The following is a 23,154-nucleotide window of genomic DNA, read 5'->3' as shown; positions in this document are numbered from 1 at the left end:
ATACCTGGAGTAATAAGAATGGTACAAGGCAGTCTCGCATAGATTTTTGGTTAGTCACGAGTAACATACCAAAGGAGAATGTTTTAGTTAATATTCTTGTTACTCCCCTAACAGACCAGAGGGCAATTTTTATAAATATTAGATTTTCCTCTTTTGTAGCGCCACATTGTAGTTCCTTTTGGAAAATGAACATTTCTCACTTAAGGCACGATTCAGTTAAATTAGAACTTAAAAAAAATTATTTCTGTACATTGGGATTTGGCACAAAAAGAAGGAGCCTTTGGCAGATATTGGGAACTTTTAAAATATGAAGTTGGTAAATATCTAAGGTCCTATGGTGCTTTGCTTTTCAAACTAAACAGAATTTCAGAGGAGAAAATTGTGTCTGAAATCACCTCTCTTTCTATGGTGCCTCTGTCACGATCCACACAGGGAAACAGAGAGATCTAACAATGAAACAGGGAACAGCTGGGAACAATGATGACGGGGAACAGCTGAGTGCAATGACAGTGATTAGTACAGACAAGGATAGTGGGGAAATAAGGACATCTAGTGGTAACCAGGGAACACAAACCAGACACTGTGACAGCCTCCTGACAGGCTCTCACCTGAGGAGAGATTGCGATTGACTAGTCTACAATATAAATTAGATGAGATCTATGAACGCAAAGCAGAAAGGGGCCTTTGTCAGGTCGAGAGTTAAGTGGTTAGAAAAAGGTGAACAAAACTCATCATATTTTTTCAATCTTGAGAGACAGCGGGGTAAGCGTGACACTATTCACCACTTGAGCGTCAATGGTCTTGTTACTGATGATTGTCAAACTATTTCTCACTTCTGTCATAACTTTTTTGCCAATCTTTACAAATTCGGCTATTGTGCTGATACTGCCACTGTCTTCTTAGACTCTAGAAAAAGATTTTTGTGATCAGGATATATTATTAGAAGAGGTAGCTGGTGCCATAAAACATCTCAAATGTAACAAGTCACCTGGCAATGATGGCATTACAGCAGAATTCTACCAACTATTCTCAGATATTCTTTCCCCTTTTCTTTTGGAAGTATTTATTGAAAGTATTAAAAACCACAAACTTCCTCCCAGTATAACTCAATGAGTAATGTCCCTCATTCCTAAACAGAAGAAAGATTTGCTTTTTATTTACAATTGGCACCCAATAAGTTTATTAAATAATGATTATAAGATTTTGGCTCACATACTTTCCAAAAGAATAAAACATGTGCTCGATTCTATAATAGATGAGGCTCAATCTGGTTTCATTAGTAATAGACATCTATCAAATAATATATGTTTATTTTAAGATATCTTAGATTATTCTAGTCTAGTTTCTGATGATAGTTTTCTTCTTCTTTTGGACTTTTTATAAAGCTTTCGACACTCTAGAGCATAGCTTTATTTTTCAGTGTCTTGAGAAACTTGGATTTGGAGATTTCTTCTGTAGTGCCATAAGAACTTATGAGGCAGGGCTGCCCCATTTCACCTTATCTTTTTCTTCTCGCTGCTCAGCTTCTCTGTGCTCACATAAAAACCAGCAATCTAAAAGGAGTAGCTATAGCTGAACGAGAGGTGATTATCAGTCAGCTTACTGATGACACGACCCTCTTTCTTAGGGATGCTATGCAGATCCCTTTGGCAAATAGTGTTATTGAGTCTTTCTCCAAAGCCTCTGGCCTGCGTTTAAATGTTCAAAAATGTGAGCTTTTGGCCATAAAAAAACTGCAATGACTCCTTTATTCACGGTATTCCTGTGAAAGAAAAGGTTTGTTATTTAGGAGTTTATATGAAGGACCAAAAAGAAAGATGTATTTTTAATTTTCAACCCCTTACGGATAAAATTCAGAAGAGATTTAACCAGTGGCTACAAAGAGATCTCTCTTAGAGAGGTAGGGTTCTTCTTAGGAAGGCTGAAGCCTCTCAAGGCTTATTTCTGCTGCTCAATCTGGGGTGCGTTTCCCAAAAGCATCGTTGGCCAACTATGGTCGCAAGTTCCGTCCTTACCAATAGAGTTCAATGGACATGCGATGAACTTGCGACCATAGTTGGCCAACGATGCTTTCGGGAAACGCACCCCTGTTCATGGAGTCAAAGCCCGGTAAAAATATTGACTCTTTCAGTTTTTGTGGAAAAATTCAATTCATTATATTAGAAAATCTGTTGTAATGAATATTAGTGAAAAGGGTGGTCTTAATATTTTGGATTTTAGTACTTTAAACTATACCTTTAAAATGAATTGGTTGAAACAGTTTAGAAAGAACCCAGGGTCTTTGTGGAACTTTATTCCTAATTATATTTTTTCTCAGTTTGGTGGTCTGGATTTTCTTCTGTTATGTAACTACAAAATTGAAAAATTACCATATTTTCTGCTTTTCATAGGCAGTCTCTTTTAGCATGGTCTTTGATATTTAAGCACAACTTTTCACCTCATAAATATTTTATTTGGAATAACTGTAATTTTGTACAAGAATAAATCTATATTTTTTCAGATATTTCAAATATCTTGTTAGTCAGTCAATTAATTAATTAATTAATTAATTCTCAAGGATTGTTGTTTTCATATAAGGAATTTCTAGATCATTTTCAATTTCCTGTTTCTCCCAAAGAATTTTCAATAGTTATGGGTTCAATCCCATCAGCTGCTCTTGCTTTATTGAGAGGAACTCAATCTCTACTTCCAGTCTCTTTGAGTTTGGTTAATACTTCTGTTGGCATATTGTGCTTTGCTTTTCCTTATAAAAACAATAATAGATCCGTTCACTATTTCAGCAAGACATTGTTACTTTACCGCCTGTGACTGCTTATCTGTTGGAATCTCTTTTTTTAACCAATAAAGTAAAAGATATTTCTTGCAAAAAAATTGCAAATCAATACATGAAAAAGTTCAAAAAGGATATTTCCTCCAGTTGCTCTTTCTGTGACATCTCTGACGAAACTGTAGTTCATCTTTTTTGGCATTGCCCATTTGCGAAAATGTTTTGGCGTAGATGTTTTAGGATTTATTAGGTCTGAAATCTATAATGAATGTGTGTTGTGTTGGAAGAATGTGGTCCTAGGCTTTGTTGATTTTGACCAATCTAAAAAATGCCATTTTTACGTGATTAATCTGATCTTGTTACTTGCAAAATTCCATATTCATAAATCTAAATATCTTAATACTAAACCTCTCTTTCTTATATTTGTGAAGGAACTTGAAAAATACTTCTTCTCAATTAAGTTGTCTGAGAACAAAAAAGCCTTAAAAACATTATCGGTTTGTAACTCTTTTCCTTTTTTCAGTGTCATGTAGCCTAATTCTCATAATTTGTTAATGTTTAATTTATATTATTTCCCCCATTGTTTTTTTTGTTTGTTTTGTTTTTCTTTTGTATTCTGTTGTTATCTGTTATTACTTGTGTATTGTTTTAATCATTATTAATAATAATAAAAAAGAAATAACAAAAAGTATAAACAAATGCGTTTCGACTATACAGTATATCTACTGACATACAGCGCTTTTTTTCTTTGAAGAATTATACAAATGCCAAACGTCTGTTTTGTAATGATCGAACATATTGTATTGCGAAAATGAAAGGGAAAGTATAGGCTACATGAGTGATCCGAACTTCCCGGGTCAATAACTCGTGAGCTAAACGTCCTTAATACACAAATAACACCTCTTTTTAATCGTAGTAACGTAGACAAGCAGCTTCAACATATTTTTCCTCGAAATGAGCTTTTATTAGCAGTGAACAAAATACATTGGCCTCTATGCGCAGGCTGAGAGACAGAGCTGAAGGGAGCGTCTGCAAAGTGCAAAACCCGAAAAGCGTTAAGTACGAAAAGAGTCAATAACTTCACTGTCAGGGAAGTTATTGAATATTTTTCATAAAAATCATAGAAATGATACATTTACAATTGTATATACAATTAAAAATACCGATAGCTGGGCCGGCCGTAACGGTACGCGTCAGGGAGGATGGATGGGAGGAAGAGGCCAGGAGGTATGCAGCTTTGTTTCCGCCACAGAATAAAACATTTTAAAAGATAATTGCGACTTTTTATCTCGAGTTTACATCTCGTAATTCTGACTTTTTTTCTCAGAATTGCGAGATATAAAGTCAGAATTGCCTGAAATAAAGTCGCAATTGCGTGTTATAAAGAATTGTGAGATATAGAGTCAGAATTGCGTGATATAAAGTCGCAATTGCTTCTTATAAAGTCAGAATTGCAAGATATAAAATCAGAACTGCGTGAAATAATGTCGCAATTGCTTATAAAGTCAGAACTGCAAGATATAGAGTCAGAATTGTGTGATATAAAGTCATAAAACGTGTTATAAAGTCAGAATTGCGAAATATAAAGTCAGAATTGTGTGAAATAAAGTCGCAATTGCTTATAAAGTCAGAACTGCAAGATATAAAGTCAGAATTGTGTGATATAAAGTAGCAATTGCGTGTTATAAAGTCAGAATTGCGAAATATAAAGTCAGAATTGCGAAATATAGTGTCAGAATTGTGTGAAAAAGTTGCAATTGCTTCTTATGCTTCTTATAAAGTCTAAGTGAATTATTATTTAACCTTTACATTATTTGTTAACCCATGGTATTAATACTAACTACACAATAGTACGAGCTGAACTGTTGCTTCATTTATCCAATTTAAATAAAGTGCTAATTTGGAATTCCACCATGGAAAAAGTGGGCCGGTCTTGGGCCTGAAACTCCCGGGCTGAAAAGTGGCCCCACTCCGGCCCTGAGTGAAGTTATTGAATATTTTTCATAATATTTCAATATTTCAATATATTTCAATATTTCATACATTTTATTTTTTCCCCCCAAAAAAGTTGTAGTATAGCCAACAGGACAGCAGTGGTGTGTAAACTGAATTTGGTGACACTATAGTGCGTGACAGTGAAGTTATTGACTCTTTTCGTAGTAACGCTTTTCGGGTTTTGCACTTTGCAGACGCTCCTTCAGCTCTGTTTCTCAGCCTGCGCATAGAGGCCAATATTTTGTCTACTGCGAATAAAAGCTCTTTTCGAGGAAAATTATGTTGTAGCTGCTTGTCTACGTTACTACGATTAAAACATATGTGTTATTTGTGTATTAACGACGTTTAGCTCACGAGTTATTGGCCCGGAAAGTTCGGATCTGTGAATTTATTGCCAACTTTACTGAGGTGAGTTAGTTGTTTACAAGTTGTAAGTTTGTAAGGTTGATTTAACGTGTTGTTGATGGAAACTCGAGCCTCGAGGTGTTTAATTTATTCAGAGCAAGAGTTCGGTGTGGCGCATGGAAATTAACTTATTTCCTCACTAACGTAAGTAAACATGAAATAAAGTAACGTTACATTACACACGAAATTCTTAATGCATTTTTTTTTTTACTTATCAATTATTGGACATGGACATATAGCCTACTAGACCCTATGTTAAAATACACTTTTACACTTTTTATGTAGGTATAATTTTCGGTTTCATTACTAAATGTCAAAGTTTCTAGAAACCACACAGTATAACACTTTTCTCTTTAACATCTGTAAGTTAGTGTTTGTTTTAACTTTTTGTGCTGTGTTTCTTAAACTATGATATAATTTTCTGTGTAAATGAATGTCAATTACAAAGAGTGCTGTTGTTACAATCTCCCTTAATGTAATGTCATTTTTATTGAACATTTAATACCAATAAGGTGTACATAAAAACCAATAGGAAACATTTTATTTTAAAATAGTTGGAAAAGATCTTGAACAAATATCTGTGTATGTTAGTCAGTTTCACAGATGTATTAAATGTGGGCTTACAGTAAACTGTCCCATTTGTACAATATTTAAGGCTTCAGTGGAAGAACATTAAACTCTAGTATTACAAACTTCCCAGTCCGTTCAGCCGAGATATTTCTGTTTTAAACACACACAGAGATGAAATACTGGAGCAAACGCTACAGATCTGACTGAAGAAGAGAATCTGCTGATTCAGATGATACCAGTTCTGAACATTCATTTACATTATTGAATATCACATTAAACCAGTAATGAAATGTTGATAATGTCTAATAATTAATGAAATTAATGATTATAAATCATAAATCTGATTAGTTTTGTCTCCATAAACACACTGAAGAAAATGTCAAATGAAATGTATTGTATTTGAGTGTGTGTGAATGAGTGTTTCTGATCTCTTACTCGAGCAGATCCATGAAGACTGAATGAATCATGGACGACACACACACATTCAGACATGGAGATTCTTCTCCAGGATTCAGGTACTTCAATCTTCATATGATCTTAATGTTATAGAAGACTCATTTTCTGCACATAACAGGGTGATGTGTGTGTTTGCCAGGGTTGGTATAGTGATCTGTTGTCTCTGTCATATTCTGGTGCGGGATATACAGTAGTTGGAGCCACTCAGGGTCTTTAAACACTGTCCAAAGACACACAGATACAGTAGACAGCTAGAGGATATATGACATTATCCTTGGACAGTCTCATCACTCTTCAACACACTGTCTTAATAGACAACCTTCTCATGTGGGATTTATTTTCATGTTAAATCAGCCAAGTTGATTCCTGTCTCTATTCTGTTATCTCTGTTCTATTAAAGTCAATGTGAGGGTGACAGATCAATCTCTCCGGAGTCCAGCTGTGTGTCCATGAAGAGTGACGCGTCTATGGACCATCCAATAAAATTTAAAGGAAAACACACATCAACTGATCTGAGGTACAACATTTCATAGATAGATAGATCTTACATGCATGCAGACTTTGGAAAAAGACTATTTTTTTTGTCTCTCAGACAGGTTTGTTCTATCCATTTATTTCAATAGAGGAAAACAAGTTACATTTATTGAATTGAACTAGCCTAGTGCTGCACGATTAATCATAACGCAATCGCAATCGCGATGTCAAGCCTACGCGATTATATGACGCAAAATGCAGCGATTTTATATTAAATTAACAAATTAGCGCTGTTAACGCAATTATCGCAGCATCTGTTAATTTTTGGCATGCTTTGGCTAGTGTTACATGATCCCGCTCTTATTCATGCAAATGCTTTTAACCCCCTGGGGTCGGCTATCGCGCCGGCGCGATAGGCTCGTTTTTTTCCGTATGAGTGCAAAAATAAATAAATAAAAAATATAAATTTTTATCTTATATGCTTGTGTTATACATCAATCGATCCTGTTTAGTGTGTATTTTTTTTGTGTATGCTCATAATAAAAACAAAGTGTTGTGCTTTTCGCTAAATAAAGAAAAATAAACATGATGCGAGTTCTGCCTACTCTCCGTCAGTGAAGTCAATTCTGAAACGCGTCCGAAAATGAACTGTAACTCAGCGAATACTCAGTCAAACAGGCATACAGACTCACAGGCATGAAGCTTGAATTCTCTTCTTTTAAATGAAGTAATTTTTATAAAAAACAAATATTCACAGTTTATATAATATGTATGTAAAGAGAGAGATGTCAGTCTTTCTCATCTCAGCTAATTAAGTTTTAATGTGACTCCGTCTACGGAGACCGCGCTATTAAAACGCAAATGTGAGGCGATCCATACAAACATGTGAAACGCCCACATCAGCTGGATAAGGCTGGTGAAACACTGGATGCGTGGCGTAAGCGTCTCAACTGCGTGGCGTGTCCGTTTTTATTTCGGCTCCCATGTTAACAGTTTAGAGTTTGCACACTGCCTGTGTGAGACGCGCGTCTCAGGCGCGGCACGAGCCGCGTGGAAAACGCGTGCATTCTAGAAATAGAACCGACGCCTATTTTTCACGCGACACGTAAGCGTCTTGGAAGCGTTTCCATGCAAAATTGAATAGGAAAATCTGTTTATTTGTCATTTTGACACGAATACATATTAATAAATGTCCTTTTGATGTTTAAAAGTGTCTAGGTTTTGACATAAATGCAAATATAAATGTAATTTTACAAAATATGATTGATTTTCAAATACTGCTGTATTGAATGAACAGCTTTTAGCAAACTCTATTGCTATACTGAGATGAGGAATATATACTGTATGTGTTTTGTCAAAAAATAAAGTCATCAATTAACTAATGAATCCTTTACTTTGAAATACGTATGATAAAATGTATATTTTAGTTTTAAAAAGACGTTGACTAGTTTTGAAAAGATTATAAAGTATGTATGTGCATGCATATATATATGTGTGTGTGTATATATGAAGAGTTCAGATGCAAAAGCCTCTAAATGCCATCTGAAATTTTCTCCTAGAATGATCATTTTTATGAAGCTTGTATATTTAAGTTAGCTATAGGTGACACACCTGAATGAATGGCTCATTAAGTATGCAGGGACGTAGTCTCACCAGGTGTGAACTACTAAATATGCATGATGCTGTTGGAGCGTTTACGCCCCATCCGCATATTGGCTTTCCAAACTAAAAGTGTTTCACAAAACTAAAATCAATGTATCGTTTTATGTGAATGATTAGGCAGGATGATTTTCATATCATTTTGAAGAAAAAATTCTAGGCGATGACATCCATTAGTCAAAAGTCTTATTGCCACATATTTACTATGTGTTTTGTGGCCTTATTTCAGAAACTTTAATTTTTAGTTTTTTCGATAACCATGCATTTACATTATTCTCTCAAAAATGAAAACATGTACATACATGTGGCTCACATATTATGGAAGTCCTGTTTGTGCTATATAGAGTGAATTTACACCTTTGCCATTAATATGTTTATAAGCAACTGAAAAAAGCACAAATGTCAGGGCATGTCAGAACATCTCAAGGACCCCAAAAACACCCCAGACCCCAGAGGGTTAAACCATTCATGCGCGATAAGACAAAAAAGAGCTTGCTGCCTGTGAATGTCCTGACTGTGACACACAGAAAGACACGCGCTAATATCGTGCGTGCGCACAAAACAGCATGCCAGAATACAGTTCTCTTTCGAGCTTGAACGAACAATAACACACAATTATGCCAAAATGTCTTTTTGTCGAGTATCTTCATAACATAAGAGTAGTCTTATGGTGAACTAAGAGTTGTGACTCGTGAGAGAATGAGGCGCGTGTGAGATCCGCGTCTCTGACAGCAGCGGCTGGTCTTAAAGGGACAGTACACAGTAGCCACTAATTATATCTGTCGCTAAAGTTAATCAAAGAACAAAGGGAACAGAGAAAAACACTCACTGCTCTTGACTAAAGAACTTTTTTCTTTAGGCAGATTATCACTTATCTGTGTGTGCATTTATTTTCCTTGAGAACCAAGCAAGTTGACTCTTAAAACCATTTGTTTATTATATTGCATATCGCAATCGCAATATTGACCTCAATTATTGCAATATGACATTTTCCCCTAATCGTGCAGCCCTAAATTGAACCATATAGGCCCTGAAAAATTAAGAAAAAAACTGCTTTGTATTAACCCTTGTTCACAAAGCAGTCTGGTGTAATATGATTAGCGCAGACATTCATGATTTTAGGTAACTTGAGCAGCACTTTCCCATCATAATCAAAATGAATCCACTGCGTCTTCAGTGGCTCAGTTGCCGGGAGTAAATGAAGAGTCTGATGCTCACTCTTACATCCAACAACAACACACCTGGCTTTCTTAGTAGGGAACTGGGGCATTTTTCTCATCACTACAGCTGCTCTAGCACGTAGAAAATAGCGGACTGTGTTCAGCTCACTGAGGGCGGGGTCTATCAGCATTAGTGGGTGGGGCCTAGGCATTTTGTAACGTCACAAATAGTAGCATCTGCAAATGGCCTTTTCTGAGTCACAGATTATGATTTATGGAGATTCAAAAAAGAGGAGTGGACGGATTTTTACCATTATAGGGTGGTTGTTTACCTAGGGGTACCAGGCTCCACCCAAAAAAATAATGTGGGAAACTCGTTAGGCTATATGATGATCAACGAAAAATACTAATTTAATTACCTTATTATTAAAATGCATTATTAGGATTTTACCACCTCCGCCTCATTCTGAGCCAGGAAAAACCCTGAGCTCAAGGAAGACCAACAACGACGGTCTGAATGTGCAGAGGCTACATTGCAGGACTAGGTAGTTGGTGATGTCAACAGCCTCCACTGTCGGCAATTAATTAACTCCTTGTATATATGTCTTGAACTGGATCTAAATCCGTACAATACGGACTCTCCGCAACGGTTTCCTCCATAGACGTATTCTCCATGTTTACTTCCTCCGTCTAGAATCGCTGTGACTGAAACCCAGCAATTGCACACATTTACCTGGATAATCCTCGAGGTTCCTTTCTCTGTTATGTTGCTTGCTGATGCACAGCAGTGTCCAATCTTTCTACATTTTCATGTACGTTATTATGACTCCTCTGTGTGTACACACACTGCCGACACGCATTTATGTTCAAACACCATGTAAAGGTGAGTTTTACATTATAAGTCCCCTTTAACTCTTTACCCGCCACTGAGAGAATGTTTCGGCTTTCCATGTTTTGACTGTTATACGGTAGGGGGCGCTATTAGGCATCTTCTGAAAGAGTATTAATTCTCCTGATCAAAGCACGGGCACGAAGGTGAAAAAACAAGCGATCTCATATGTAATCATATGCTTATGTAAAATAACACGATCATCAACATTAAACAGCATATAAATCAAAACTAGTATGTAAATAGAACTTTTTTTTTTAAAGGAAGAGGGTCTGTTCTTTCTTATATATTGCATGTTCAGATATTCATTCAAAAAAATATTCTGGGGACCATGAAAATGTTGTGAAAATGGTCAAAAACGCTGGCGGTGGCTGGTAACTTTAAACAGAAAAGGCTGGCGGGGAAAGAGTTAAAAGACAACGTTCTCATGTGAAATTTATTTTCATGTAAAATCTACCATATTGGTTCTGGTAGAGAATAACTCTATTATTTCTATTTTGTTGTTGTATTAAAGTCAAGAATATTAAAAATTTGCAGTGAAAAAAAATATTCACCTTTAAGTTATTTCTAGGTGAAGACAGACCTGAGGAATAGGCTACAAGGACAGCATCTGGCCACGTGTATGCGTGTCAGCATTAATGCCCCCCCACAATAGCATTAAGTTACCAAAGAGCCTTAGAGATCTTCTATGAAAAGCCCAGAAAAATTGTGCTCACAGATTGGGTGTGGCCTTTGCCATTAAGATAACATTTTCAATAAATTGTAAATAATCTTTTTCTGGGTTGTGCCGTTTCATTTTTCCCTATCAATTTCTACCTTATAGCTGAAAATTAACACAAAAGAAAAACATGAATAATCCGGTCTAAAATTATAAAATGAAGGTTTCTGTTTGTGACCAGTTCAAGGTGTGCTGCAATAATCATGCCTTGAATCTGCTGATGGTATATTTGTATGTCTCAAAATGTTCATTTCTATCCACAAAACTTGCCAGAACTCATGGTTTAAGGGGTTATTTAAAAAAAAAAAATCTTCCAGAGGTGCATGCCCTCGTAACAAAACGTAACAGCACCGCTGCTGGAAAAATTTCAAGGGAAAACACTGTCACTTATTGGGAAACACAAACACAACAACAGATTAAAAAGCAATTGTAAACGATGGATGGATTGATTCTCTATGTGAGGTTTCTCTACATGTACTGTAATATAATTAAGAATTCTTGTCTCTGTTCTTTTGTTTCTATTCTATTGAAGTCAAACCCACAGGGAGAAATCAATCTCACCGGAGCCCAGCTGTGTGTCCATGAAGAGTGACCAGTCTATGATACTGCCAATCAACTTTAAGGGAAAACACACATCAACTGATCTGATGTACAACATTTCATTGATAGATAGATCTTCTCGAGTTACATGCATGCAAACTCTGGAAAAAGACAATTTTTTTGGCTCTCAGACAGGTTTGTTCTATCCATTTATTTTAATAGAGGAAAACAAAATACATTTATTGAACTGAACCACATAGGCCCTGAAAAATATCAAAAAAGATATCAAAAGACAGTTTTGCTAAGAACTGAAATCTAAAAGGATATCTTTAGAACTTCTTGAGTTACAGACATGCAAACTTTGGAAAAATACACATGACAGTTTCTGCTTCAGAGTCCCAATTTTAAACTGTCACCGTTTGGCAGATGATGCAACAAAGATAAGCGTAATTTGCGAGTTATGGGACATGTGCCCACCTCTGTTTGCCAGGGTCGATATTGTCCCCACCACTTTTTGAAACATCTCGTAGCACGGATGTACCTAATACACACAAAACATCTCCAGTTGACTAGCAAGAGTATTAATTTCATTAGTTTGTGTTAATTTCATTCTGGTGCTGGAATGTGGAGTTTTTGAACTCATGCTGAGTGTGTGTTGCCACTGTTATCAGTGTCCAAACTATCTCTTGTGTCTAGGCTTGCATAGACTAGCCGGGTAGTCGATAGATCGACTACTTCAACCACTAGTCAACGCTGTCGGAAACAATCGACTACTCGAGCGTCCATTAACCATAAATTAATAAAAAATGGCGAACGTCACCAACAGACACCACACGTCAGATGTGTGGAAGTATTTCATCAAAAATATTGACAAAAATATTGTAATTGGCCAACTCTGCAAGAGGCCGTTCACATATTGCGTCTAATAACGTATGGAGAGCGTGGCCGTGCCGCTGTCTCCTACAAGCGCTTGCGCTCCCATGGCATCTGTCTTTGCTATGAAACCATGAACTGCGCTCTCCATGATGACGATGAAGAAGTATTTGCATTAGCTTTACTACTAGATATGTTTCTGGAGATGAGAAGGAAAAACCCGCCCTGTACAGCTACTATCAGCTGTTCGGCCGAGCTTTTGATGATGTTATATGATTGGTTTTTGTCACATGACCTGCGGTGCGCTTGAGGCATTCAGAAAATTTGTAGGGCTGGTCCGAATACCATTTTTTGAGCTTCGAAGCTTCGGTAGTTATGAACACCGAATATTCGAAGCTTCGGAGAGAGGGGGCTGAAAATATTCTTCTCTCTAATAAAGGCAGGAATCTCTATGTGTCTGTTGCATTTTGATTATTTCAAGAACCGTTCATCCAGTCGACTTCACGAAGGAGTGCAGTGTCGCATTTGGTGCAATATTGATGGACACGCGAGACGCGACACATTCAGAATTAATAAACTTTTAGTAAACTACAGAACAGCGCGAGCGGGAAGCGGCGCGCCTCACACGGGCAGGGCTTATATTCTCCGAGAAACCACTGCACAAGTGATATAAAATGCACACACACAGGTTTGTTAAATTAAGCAATACTTTTAAGGTAGTCTAATATTTTTCTGTCTAACAAATTACTGACACAGTAAAGGGTAGATTTAAATAAAGAAAAACGAAATTTAAAGATGGTTTATTTAGCCACATGACAATGCCGGTGGAATTTGTTTTCGGTACAGTATGTTTAAGCTCTACATCATCATACATTACAAACAACAAATAGACAATACATGTATGATGATGTAGAGCTTAAACATACTGTAACGAAAACAAATAAAATAAATAAAGAAAAACGAAATTTAAATAAAGAAAAACGAAATTTAAATAAAGAAAAAAATGAAATTTAAATAAATAAAAACGAAATTTAAATAAATAAAAACGAAATTTAAATAAAATAAAAAACGAAATTTAAGTAAAGAAAAACGAAATTTAAATAAAGAAAAAACGAAATTTAAATAAAGAAAAACGAAATTAAGTTAAATTAAAAACGAGATTAATTTAGATTGATAATAACGGGTAAAAAGGCTAATACATTTTGTTTCTATTATTCTATTTTCCTCAGTGTCAAAGCAACATAGCTTAACCCAAAACACAAGCTCAGGCACTTCGGTCCACACACACTCCGCTGTTCTGCTCTAGCCAGAGAACACTCCCGTTGCTGGAACACAGGCGTCGGTTCTATTTCTAGCATGCACGCGTTTTCCGCATGGCTCGAGCTGACAGTGTGCAAACTCCAAACTGTTAACATGGGAGCCGAAATAACGGACACGCCACGCAGTCAGTGTGTCGCTGGGCTTATTGAAGCGCTAATGAGAACCATTTCGCGGGGGATCCCAGGTGTGAAAAAAAAAAAAAGAATATTCGAATGTCAAATTTTCAAATCGAATACCAACCCACCGAACGAATATTCGAATATTCGGGTCCAGCCCTAAAAATTTGAGATGTTTTTCATCTCGCCGAGGCATCGGCGCGCCTGGAAAAACTAGCGCACCACGTTACTTCCATTATGAGCGTGCTCACCGCGCGCCTACATTTGAAATAACGAACTTGAGCGCGAAAAAGACGCGATATGTGAAGGGCCCTTGAAGCAGACGTCTGAAATGAAAGGCAAGAACGGCTATTTATTTGGCTTTAGACTGTTACATGAAAATTTAAAAATGAAATGTCATAATTATAATGTTTTAAAAGTTTACTTATGTAATCTATGAATTAATAAATGTTTATTGATGAGATCTAGCTAGTCTTTTCATTTACAGTAGCATGAACCACGAGTAGTCGATTAACTCGAGTATTGTTTTGATAAGAAATCGACTAGCAGAAATCAGTAGTCGTGCAACCCCTACTTCACACAGACAACAGACGAACACTTCAATTAAATGATTAAAACATTAAATACAGACAGGGCCATTTCTGATCATTTTATTAATTTCCCCTTACAACTTAAACACTCAACTTAAATGTTTCTGATCATTGTCCATATTATTACAAATTATTTAGTTTTTATACTAATATTCAGCTGCAAAATATACTTGTGCTAAAATACAGTGTTATGTTAAAGTGTTAACAGGAGCGTTGAGGCGCTCATTGGCACCGCTCTATCTGGCTCTATATGAACACTATGAATTCTTGTCTCTGTTTTCTCATCTCTGTTGTATTGTCTCTGTTCTGTCTGTGTTTGTCCACAATTAGTGAACAGTCTATGGACACTCGAGGAACATTTAGGGGAAGACACATGCCATCTAATCTGAGGTACAACATTTCTGTCATAAAGATATTTTACTATCACTTTTACTTCTTTAATTTATGTTGTAATCTAACCATTTATTCTTTCAGTCGTGATTCTCAACTGGTCCAAAGCAGATTTAAATCAAATCTGCTGAAGAAGTTTCAGTGTGTGTGTGAAGGAACAGCAAAGCAGGGAAACCCAACACTCCTGAATGAGATCTACACAGAGCTCTACATCACAGAGAGTGGAAGTGGAGAGATCAATAATGAGCATGAGGTGAGACAGATTGAGACACAATCCAGGAGAGCAGCAACAGAGGACACACCGATCAAATGCAATGACATCTTTAGACCTTTACCTGGACAAGACAAACCCATCAGAACTGTGCTGACAAAGGGAGTCGCTGGCATTGGGAAAACAGTCTCTGTGCAGAAGTTCATTGTGGACTGGGCTGAAGGGAAAGAGAATCAGGACGTCCAGCTCATATTTCCACTTCCTTTCAGAGAGCTCAACTTGATGAAGGACAAAACACTCAGTCTTTCAGATCTTCTTCATGTCTTTTTCCCTGAAACAAAAGAAAAGGAAATATCCAGTGATGAATATAAAGTGTTGTTCATCTTTGATGGTCTGGATGAGTGTCGTCTGTCTCTGAACTTTAAGAGCAAAGTGAAACTGTGTGATATATCTGAATCAGCCTCAGTGGACGAGCTGCTGATGAACCTCATTGAGGGGAATCTGCTTCCCTCGTCTCTCATCTGGATCACCTCCAGACCAGCAGCAGCGGATCTCGTCCCCTCTGAGTGTGTCCATCGAGTGACAGAGGTACGAGGCTTCAATGAGCCACAGAAGGAGGAATACTTCAGGAAGAGAATCAGTGATCAGAGTCTGGCCAATACAATCATCACACACCTGAAGTCCTCGAGGAGACTCCACATCATGTGCCACATCCCAGTGTTCTGCTGGATGTCAGCCACTGTTCTAGAAAAGATGTTGAGTGAAGCAAAGAGAGGAGAGATTCCCAAGACTCTCACTCAGATGTACACACACTTCCTGATCATTCAGACCAACATCAAACATGAGAAGGACTATAAGAAGAGAGTAAAAGATGAAGACATGATTCTCAAACTGGGGAAACTGGCTTTCCAGCAGCTTGTGAAAGGCAACCTGATCTTCTATGAGGAAGACCTGAGAGAGTGTGGCATTGATGTGACAGAAGCATCAGTGTACTCAGGATTGTGCACTCAGATCTTCAGAGAGGAGTTGGGCTTGTATCAGGGGAAAGTCTTCTGCTTTGTTCATCTGAGCATCCAGGAACATCTAGCAGCTCTATATGCACACATTCACTTTACAAATGAGAACAGAAATGTGTTTGACAAAACCAAACAAGGTTTATTTTCTAAAATCTTAAACCAGAAGAAATATCACTCATTATCTGAGCTTCATCAGAGAGCTGTGGACGAGGCTTTACAGAGTAAGAATGGACATCTGGACCTTTTCCTGCGTTTCCTTCTGGGTCTCTCATTGGAATCCAATCAGACTCTCTTACGAGAACTACTGACACAGACTGGAAGATGCTCCTACAACAAAGAGGAAACAGTTCAGATCATCAAACAGAAGATCAGGAAGAATCGCTCTCCAGAGAGATCCATCAATCTGTTCCACTGTCTGAATGAACTGGGTGATGATTCTCTGATGCAGGAGATCCATGATTATCTGAAATCTGGAAAAATAAGAGGAACCAAACTCTCCTCTTCACAGAGGTCAGCTCTGGTTTATGTGTTGCTGACATCCGCGCAGAAGATGGATGATTTTAATCTAAAACAGTTTATTGGAGCACAAAATACAGCAGGTGAAGTTCTTCAGAAGCTGATGCCTGTGGTTAAAGAGTCCAGATCAGTTCAGTAAGTCACACTGACAACAATCATTACACTGATAAAACATGATCATATTTATTATTTTAGCATGTGTTTTCTAACCAAAGCAATTCTGTAATAGGAGAAATTCATATATATCGTAGGTAACCCTTTACAATAACAGTACATGAATTATCATATCCTAATAACTGAATTAATAGTTATTTCAACATGAACTCATGATTACCGAAGATATGAACTAATAATGTACCAATGAAGAGCTATCCTTAACTACAACAGCAGTCATAAGGATTCATACATGAATAACAGCAGCCTTAACTACATGTTAGTACATGTTTGATAATTAATGCATTAATTAACATATAGGGGTAAACTAAATCAACCAGGCTCCGTAAGAATAAATAAGTACTCTGAATTTGAATCAAACATGATTTAATACTCTCAACGTTGTCTGTTTCTCTCCTGTGGCGAATAATGAATGCTATACAAAAAATAATATATAAAAAAAAGTTTATCATCAAGTTATTGAAAAGGATGTTCAATCTTCATTAGATTCTTTCCAAAGCTTCTGAGGTAATTTTACTTTTGATAGTTTTTGATAGTGTTTTAATATTCAGCCGCAAAATATACTTGTGCTAAAATACAGTGTTATGTTAAAGTGTTAACAGGAGCATTGAGGAGTTCATTGGCACCCTCTATCTGGCTCTATATGAACACTATATGAATTCTTGTCTCTGTTTTCTCGACTCTGTTGTATTGTTTCTGTTCTGTCCGTGTTTGTCCACAATTAGTGAACAGTCTATGGACACTCGAGGAACATTTAGGGGAAGACACATGTCATCTAATCTGAGGTACAGATTTCTGTCTAGACATAAAGATATTTTACTATCACTTTTACTTCTTCAATTTACGTTTTTAATCTAATGATTTATTATTTTAGTTGTAATTCTCAACTGGTCCAAAGCACATTTAAATCAAATCTGCTGAAGAAGTTTCAGTGTCTGTGTGAAGGAACAGCAAAGCAGGGAAACCCAACACTCCTGAATGAGATCTACACAGAGCTCTACATCACAGAGAGTGAAAGTGGAGAGATCAATAATGAGCATGAGGTGAGACAGATTGAGACACAATCCAGGAGAGCAGCAACAGAGGACACACCGATCAAATGCAATGACATCTTTAGACCTTTACCTGGACAAGACAAACCCATCAGAACTGTGCTGACAAAGGGAGTCGCTGGCATTGGGAAAACAGTCTCTGTGCAGAAGTTCATTGTGGACTGGGCTGAAGGGAAAGAGAATCAGGACGTCCAGCTCATATTTCCACTTCCTTTCAGAGAGATCAACTTGATGAAGGACAACACACTCACTCTTTCAGATCTTCTTCATGTCTTTTTACCTGAAACAAAAGAAATGGAAATATCCAGTGATGAATATAAAGTGTTGTTCATCTTTGATGGTCTGGATGAGTGTCGTCTGTCTCTGAACTTTAAGAGTGAAGTGAAACTGTGTGATATATCTGAATCAGCCTCAGTGGACGAGCTGCTGATGAACCTCATTGAGGGGAATCTGCTTCCCTCGTCTCTCATCTGGATCACCTCCAGACCAGCAGCAGCGGATCTCGTCCCCTCTGAGTGTGTCCATCGAGTGACAGAGGTACGAGGCTTCAATGAGCCACAGAAGGAGGAATACTTCAGGAAGAGAATCAGTGATCAGAGTCTGGCCAATACAATCATCACACACCTGAAGTCCTCGAGGAGCCTCCACATCATGTGCCACATCCCAGTGTTCTGCTGGATCTCAGCCACTGTTCTAGAGAAGATGTTGAGTGAAGCGGAGAGAGGAGAGATTCCCAAGACTCTCACTCAGATGTACACACACTTCCTGATCATTCAGACCAACATCAGACATAAGAAGGACTATGAGAAGAGAGTGAAAGATGAAGACATGATTCTCAAACTGGGGAAACTGGCTTTCCAGCAGCTTGAGAAAGGCAACCTGATCTTCTATGAGGAAGACCTGAGAGAGTGTGGCATTGATGTGACCGAAGCATCAGTGTACTCAGGATTGTGCACTCAGATCTTCAGAGAGGAGTTGGGCTTGTATCAGGGGAAAGTCTTCTGCTTTGTTCATCTGAGCATCCAGGAACATCTAGCAGCTCTATATGCACACGTTCACTTTACAAATGAGAACATAAATGTGTTTGACACAACCAAACAAAGTTTATTTTCTAAAATCTTAAACCAGATGAAATATCACTCGTTATCTGAGCTGCATCAGAGAGCTGTGGATGAGGCTTTACAGAGTAAGAATGGACATCTGGACCTTTTCCTGCGTTTCCTTCTGGGTCTCTCATTGGAGTCCAATCAGACTCTCTTACGAGAACTACTGACACAGACTGGAAGCTGCTCCTACAACAAAGAGAAAACAGTTCAGAACATCAAACAGAAGATCAGGCAGAATCGCTCTCCAGAGAGATCCATCAATCTGTTCCACTGTCTGAATGAACTGGGTGATGATTCTCTGATGCAGGAGATCCAACATTATCTGACATCTGGAGGAATAGGAGAAACCAAACTCTCCTCTTCACAGTGGTCAGCTCTGGTTTATGTGTTGCTGACATCAGAGCAGAAGATGGATGATTTTAATCTAAAACTGTTTATTGGAGCCCAAAATACAGCAGATGAAGTTCTTCAGAAGTTGATGCCTGTGGTTAAAGAGTCCAGATCAGTTCAGTAAGTCACACTGACAACAATCATTACACTGATAAAACATGATCATATTTATGAGTTTATCATGTGTTTTCTAACCAAAGCAATACTGTAATGGGAGAAATTCAAATATATCTTAGGTAACCATTTACAATAACAGTACATTAATAATCATATCCTAATACCTGAATCAATAGTTAATTCAACATGAACTCTTGATTAGCGAAGATATGAACTAATCATGAACCAATGTAGAGCTATCCTTAACTACGACTAGACCTAAACTAAATCAACCAGGCTCCGTAAGAATAAATAACTACTCTGAATTTGAATCAAACATGATTTATTACTCTCAACGTTGTGTGTTTCTCTTTTGTGGTGAATAATGAATGATATACAAAAAAGAAATATACCAAAAAAGTTTACCATCAAGTCACTGAAAAGGATGTTTAATCTTCAGTAGATTATTTCCAAAGCTTCTGAGGTCATTTTACCTTTAATAGTTTTTGATAGTGTTTTATGGTGTGTATTTCTAGACACCTTTAACCTTATTTTGATTATTCTCAGGTTAGGGAAAGTACATCAAATCTGTCCTAAATCATAAGCATCTGAATTTTCATTCTCACAATCTATAGGTCAGAAGACTTCTTCATGATCTGTTCAGTTCAGTTTCTTTAGAAATCAAAAACTTTTGGCAGACGAGCTTCTTAGATTCAATTAAATATAGTTTTATTATTTACAGGTTAACTAGTTTACAAAAAGGCATACTTGTAACAGGACAATTCGCCTTTGGCTAAGCCACACCCTAGAATGTAGATTGACCAATCACAGTGCAGCCAAGAACGAGCTCCCACAGAGGTCCGACACTTTTTCACAGCGCTCCATTGACTTTAACGCAGGCGTCTAATATTTTTGGTCTCGGCAGGCTATTACCGTCGTAGTTTTATCAAAAATATGGTTAAACGTTGTGCCTGGGGCATTTAACACAGATACGCGTTTCCCAGAGAGGTTGGAGGGGGGTGTCCGTTTTTTTCCCTTCCCAAAACCGAAGTCAAATCCTGACAAGTGTCATCTTTGGATTAAACTGTGTGTGTGGACGTCCTCACAGTCAGCTAAACCCCTCAAGGATCAACAAGCACACTTTTGTGTGCTCTAAGGTAAATTTTGCTTTTAACCTTACTGTGAAGTTATACTAGTTAGACAGTTTTAGGTTATGATTTCGGTTCTCTACCCTAATTAATGAAGAATCAAGGTCCTAGTAGCAAGCAAGCTTAGTGATAGTTTAGTTATCACGTAAGTTAAGTCAGGATTGTATGTTTTGACTAGCGGCTGGATGTTAGCTAACTTTGTTATTCAAGATACAAACACATAACGTTAACGTTATCCTATCTTGAATAACAAAATATATTGAATAACAAAGTTAGCTAAAACAAACAGCATAAAACTGTCTAACTAGTATAACTTCACAGTAAGGTTAAAAGCAAAATTTACCTTAGAGCACACAAAAGTGTGCTTGTTGATCCTTGAGGGGTTTAGCTGACTGTGAGGACGTCCACACACACAGTTTAATCCAAAGACGACACTTGTCAGGATTTGACTTCGGTTTTGGGAAGGGAAAAAAACAGACACCTCCCTCCAACCTCTCTGGGAAACGCGTATCTGTGTTACAAATGCCCCAGGCACAACGTTTAACCATATTTTTGATAAAACTACGACGGTAATAGCCTGCCGAGACCCAAAATATGAGACGCCTGCGTTAAAGTCAATGGAGCGCTGTGAAAAAGTGTCGGACCTCTGTCGGAGTTCGTTCTTGGCTGCGCTGTGATTGGTCAATCTACATTCTAGGGTGTGGCTTAGCCAAAGGCGAATTGCATATTTTCCACAACAATAGTTATAAGCATGATTGGATGATGTGAAGAGGTGACAACTGCTTTCATATACAAATCTGTTGAGGAGAAATTCATATATATCTTATTATTTATATCAGTGTTTCCTGAACTGAGAGACTGAAGAGTGTCATTGTTCTCTACAGGTTGAGATGGTGTGGTGTTACAGATGAAGGTTGTGCTGCTCTGACTTCAGCTCTGAGATCAAACCCCTCACACCTGAGAAAACTGGATCTGTCATATAATAAAGTAGGAGATTCTGGAGTCGAGCAGCTTTCTGATCTACTGCGGGATCCTCACTGTGAACTGGAGATACTAGGGTAAGATTTTATAAAATGTCCCAACATAGTCCTCTATTTTAATGGTAAATAATGATTGCCATACAAAAAAAAATCTACTGTGAAATTACTAATGGAAATGTTGATTTTATTTTCATTAGATTTTTTCCAATGTGTCTGACATCATTTTACAATATTAATGATAGATTAAACATGACTGGATGATGTAAAGATGTGACAGCCGTGTTCATACACAGATATGTTGATGATTTTTGGGTATTTGTGTGACACTCACAAAATAAGTTTTGTTTCCTTTCCTTCTATTGCAATAGTATTTTTATTTTATTCTGATTTATATAATTGAATATTAATGAGAGGGTACGGAAAAAGCACACAATGACATGTGTTTCCTAAAATGGACACAGGGTGGCAGTAATCACGAGTAGCGTCACACGGGGACATTTAGCGATGCGCAGAGCAAGATGAGCTCATAATCCGAGTCAATGGAGAATGAGCAACTGTGTTCCTGCGTCACTGATTTCTCTGTAATATTTAATATATTTCCAGAGCACTCCTAGGAGAGGATTATATATATATATCTGCCAGCGGAGACCTAGCCGGGACCGCTACATTTGCATAAAAAAATAATATTCGGTTACACTTTATTTTAAGGTTTCATTGTTACAGTGTAATTATATATTTAAGTACTGAGTAATATTAAGCAACTACATGTACTCACTATAGGGTTAGGGTAGGATTAGGGTTTGGTTGAGGGTTAGTTACGTGTAATTATGCATAATTTACTGTTATTACTATGGTAAGTTCATGTTATATATGTAACAAGGACACTGTTAAATAAAGTGTTATTGAATATTCTTGCAATTTTTATGATATGGAAACTAACCCGCTCAAGCAGTTTGTAGAAGCGGGTCTGAACCTTAGACTGGACCTGTTAATGGTGCCGTGGATTAAGTCTCTGATTGTGAAGTTCTGCTTATCTGAGCTGTAGATCCTGAACTGAGAGACTGAAGAGTGTCATTGTTCTCTACAGGTTGAGGAAGTGTGGTGTTACAGATGAAGGTTGTGCTGCTCTGAGATCAGCTCTGAGATCAAACCCCTCACACCTGAGAGGACTGGATCTGTCTGAGAATAAAGTAGGAGATTCAGGAGTCAAGCAGCTTTCTGATCTACTGCAGGATCCTCACTGTAAACTGGAGATACTGTGGTAAGATTGTATAAAAGTCTCAACATAGTCCTCTATTTTAATGGTAAATAATGATTGCCATACAAAAAAAAAAAAAAAAAAAAAAACTACTGTGAAATTACTAATGGAAATGTTGATTTTATTTTCATTCAGGGATGTGATTTTTCTGGATTAATCCGGAATTCCGGATTTTCGGACCTAAAAATGTGACCTACGTGAATCATGCAGATCTGTAAAAAAAAATCTCACAGCCGTCACCATGGTAACCTGGGACGGAAACCCAATCGCTGTCCCCGCGCATAG

The 23,154-nt window shown here is 37.4% G+C and overlaps 1 protein-coding gene and 1 long non-coding RNA gene across 7 annotated transcripts in view; one reads left to right on the top strand and one right to left on the bottom strand.

The window, feature by feature from the left end:
* Positions 1-23,154, bottom strand: part of LOC307163780 — a 274,817-nt gene that overhangs the window by 83,723 nt on the left and 167,940 nt on the right. The gene's annotated exons all lie outside the window — the stretch shown is intronic.
* Positions 1-23,154, top strand: part of LOC307163660 (uncharacterized protein) — a 115,278-nt gene that overhangs the window by 86,480 nt on the left and 5,644 nt on the right. For 3 of the 6 annotated variants that reach the window (XM_079879795.1, XM_079879797.1, XM_079879796.1), the window contains 8 exons: positions 6,594-6,710; positions 11,626-11,742; positions 14,863-14,922; positions 15,007-16,800; positions 17,565-17,624; positions 17,714-19,507; positions 21,516-21,689; positions 22,699-22,872. In XM_079879795.1, the coding sequence (XP_079735921.1) occupies positions 6,594-6,710; positions 11,626-11,742; positions 14,863-14,922; positions 15,007-16,800; positions 17,565-17,624; positions 17,714-19,507; positions 21,516-21,689; positions 22,699-22,872 (4,290 nt within the window). Of the gene's footprint in view, positions 1-4,926; positions 5,171-6,180; positions 6,253-6,593; positions 6,711-11,488; positions 11,829-14,862; positions 14,923-15,006; positions 16,801-17,564; positions 17,625-17,713; positions 19,508-21,515; positions 21,690-22,698; positions 22,873-23,154 lie in introns of those variants that run through there. The other 3 variants (XM_079879798.1, XM_079879799.1, XM_079879800.1) reach the window with 3 other exon arrangements.

Source organism: Squalius cephalus, assembly GCF_949319135.1.
Source record: "Squalius cephalus genome assembly, chromosome: 8".
Classification (NCBI taxonomy): Eukaryota; Metazoa; Chordata; class Actinopteri; order Cypriniformes; family Leuciscidae; genus Squalius; species Squalius cephalus.
The sequence above is the reverse complement of the archived record's forward strand: the minus strand, read 5'-3'. Positions and strand labels throughout refer to the sequence as shown.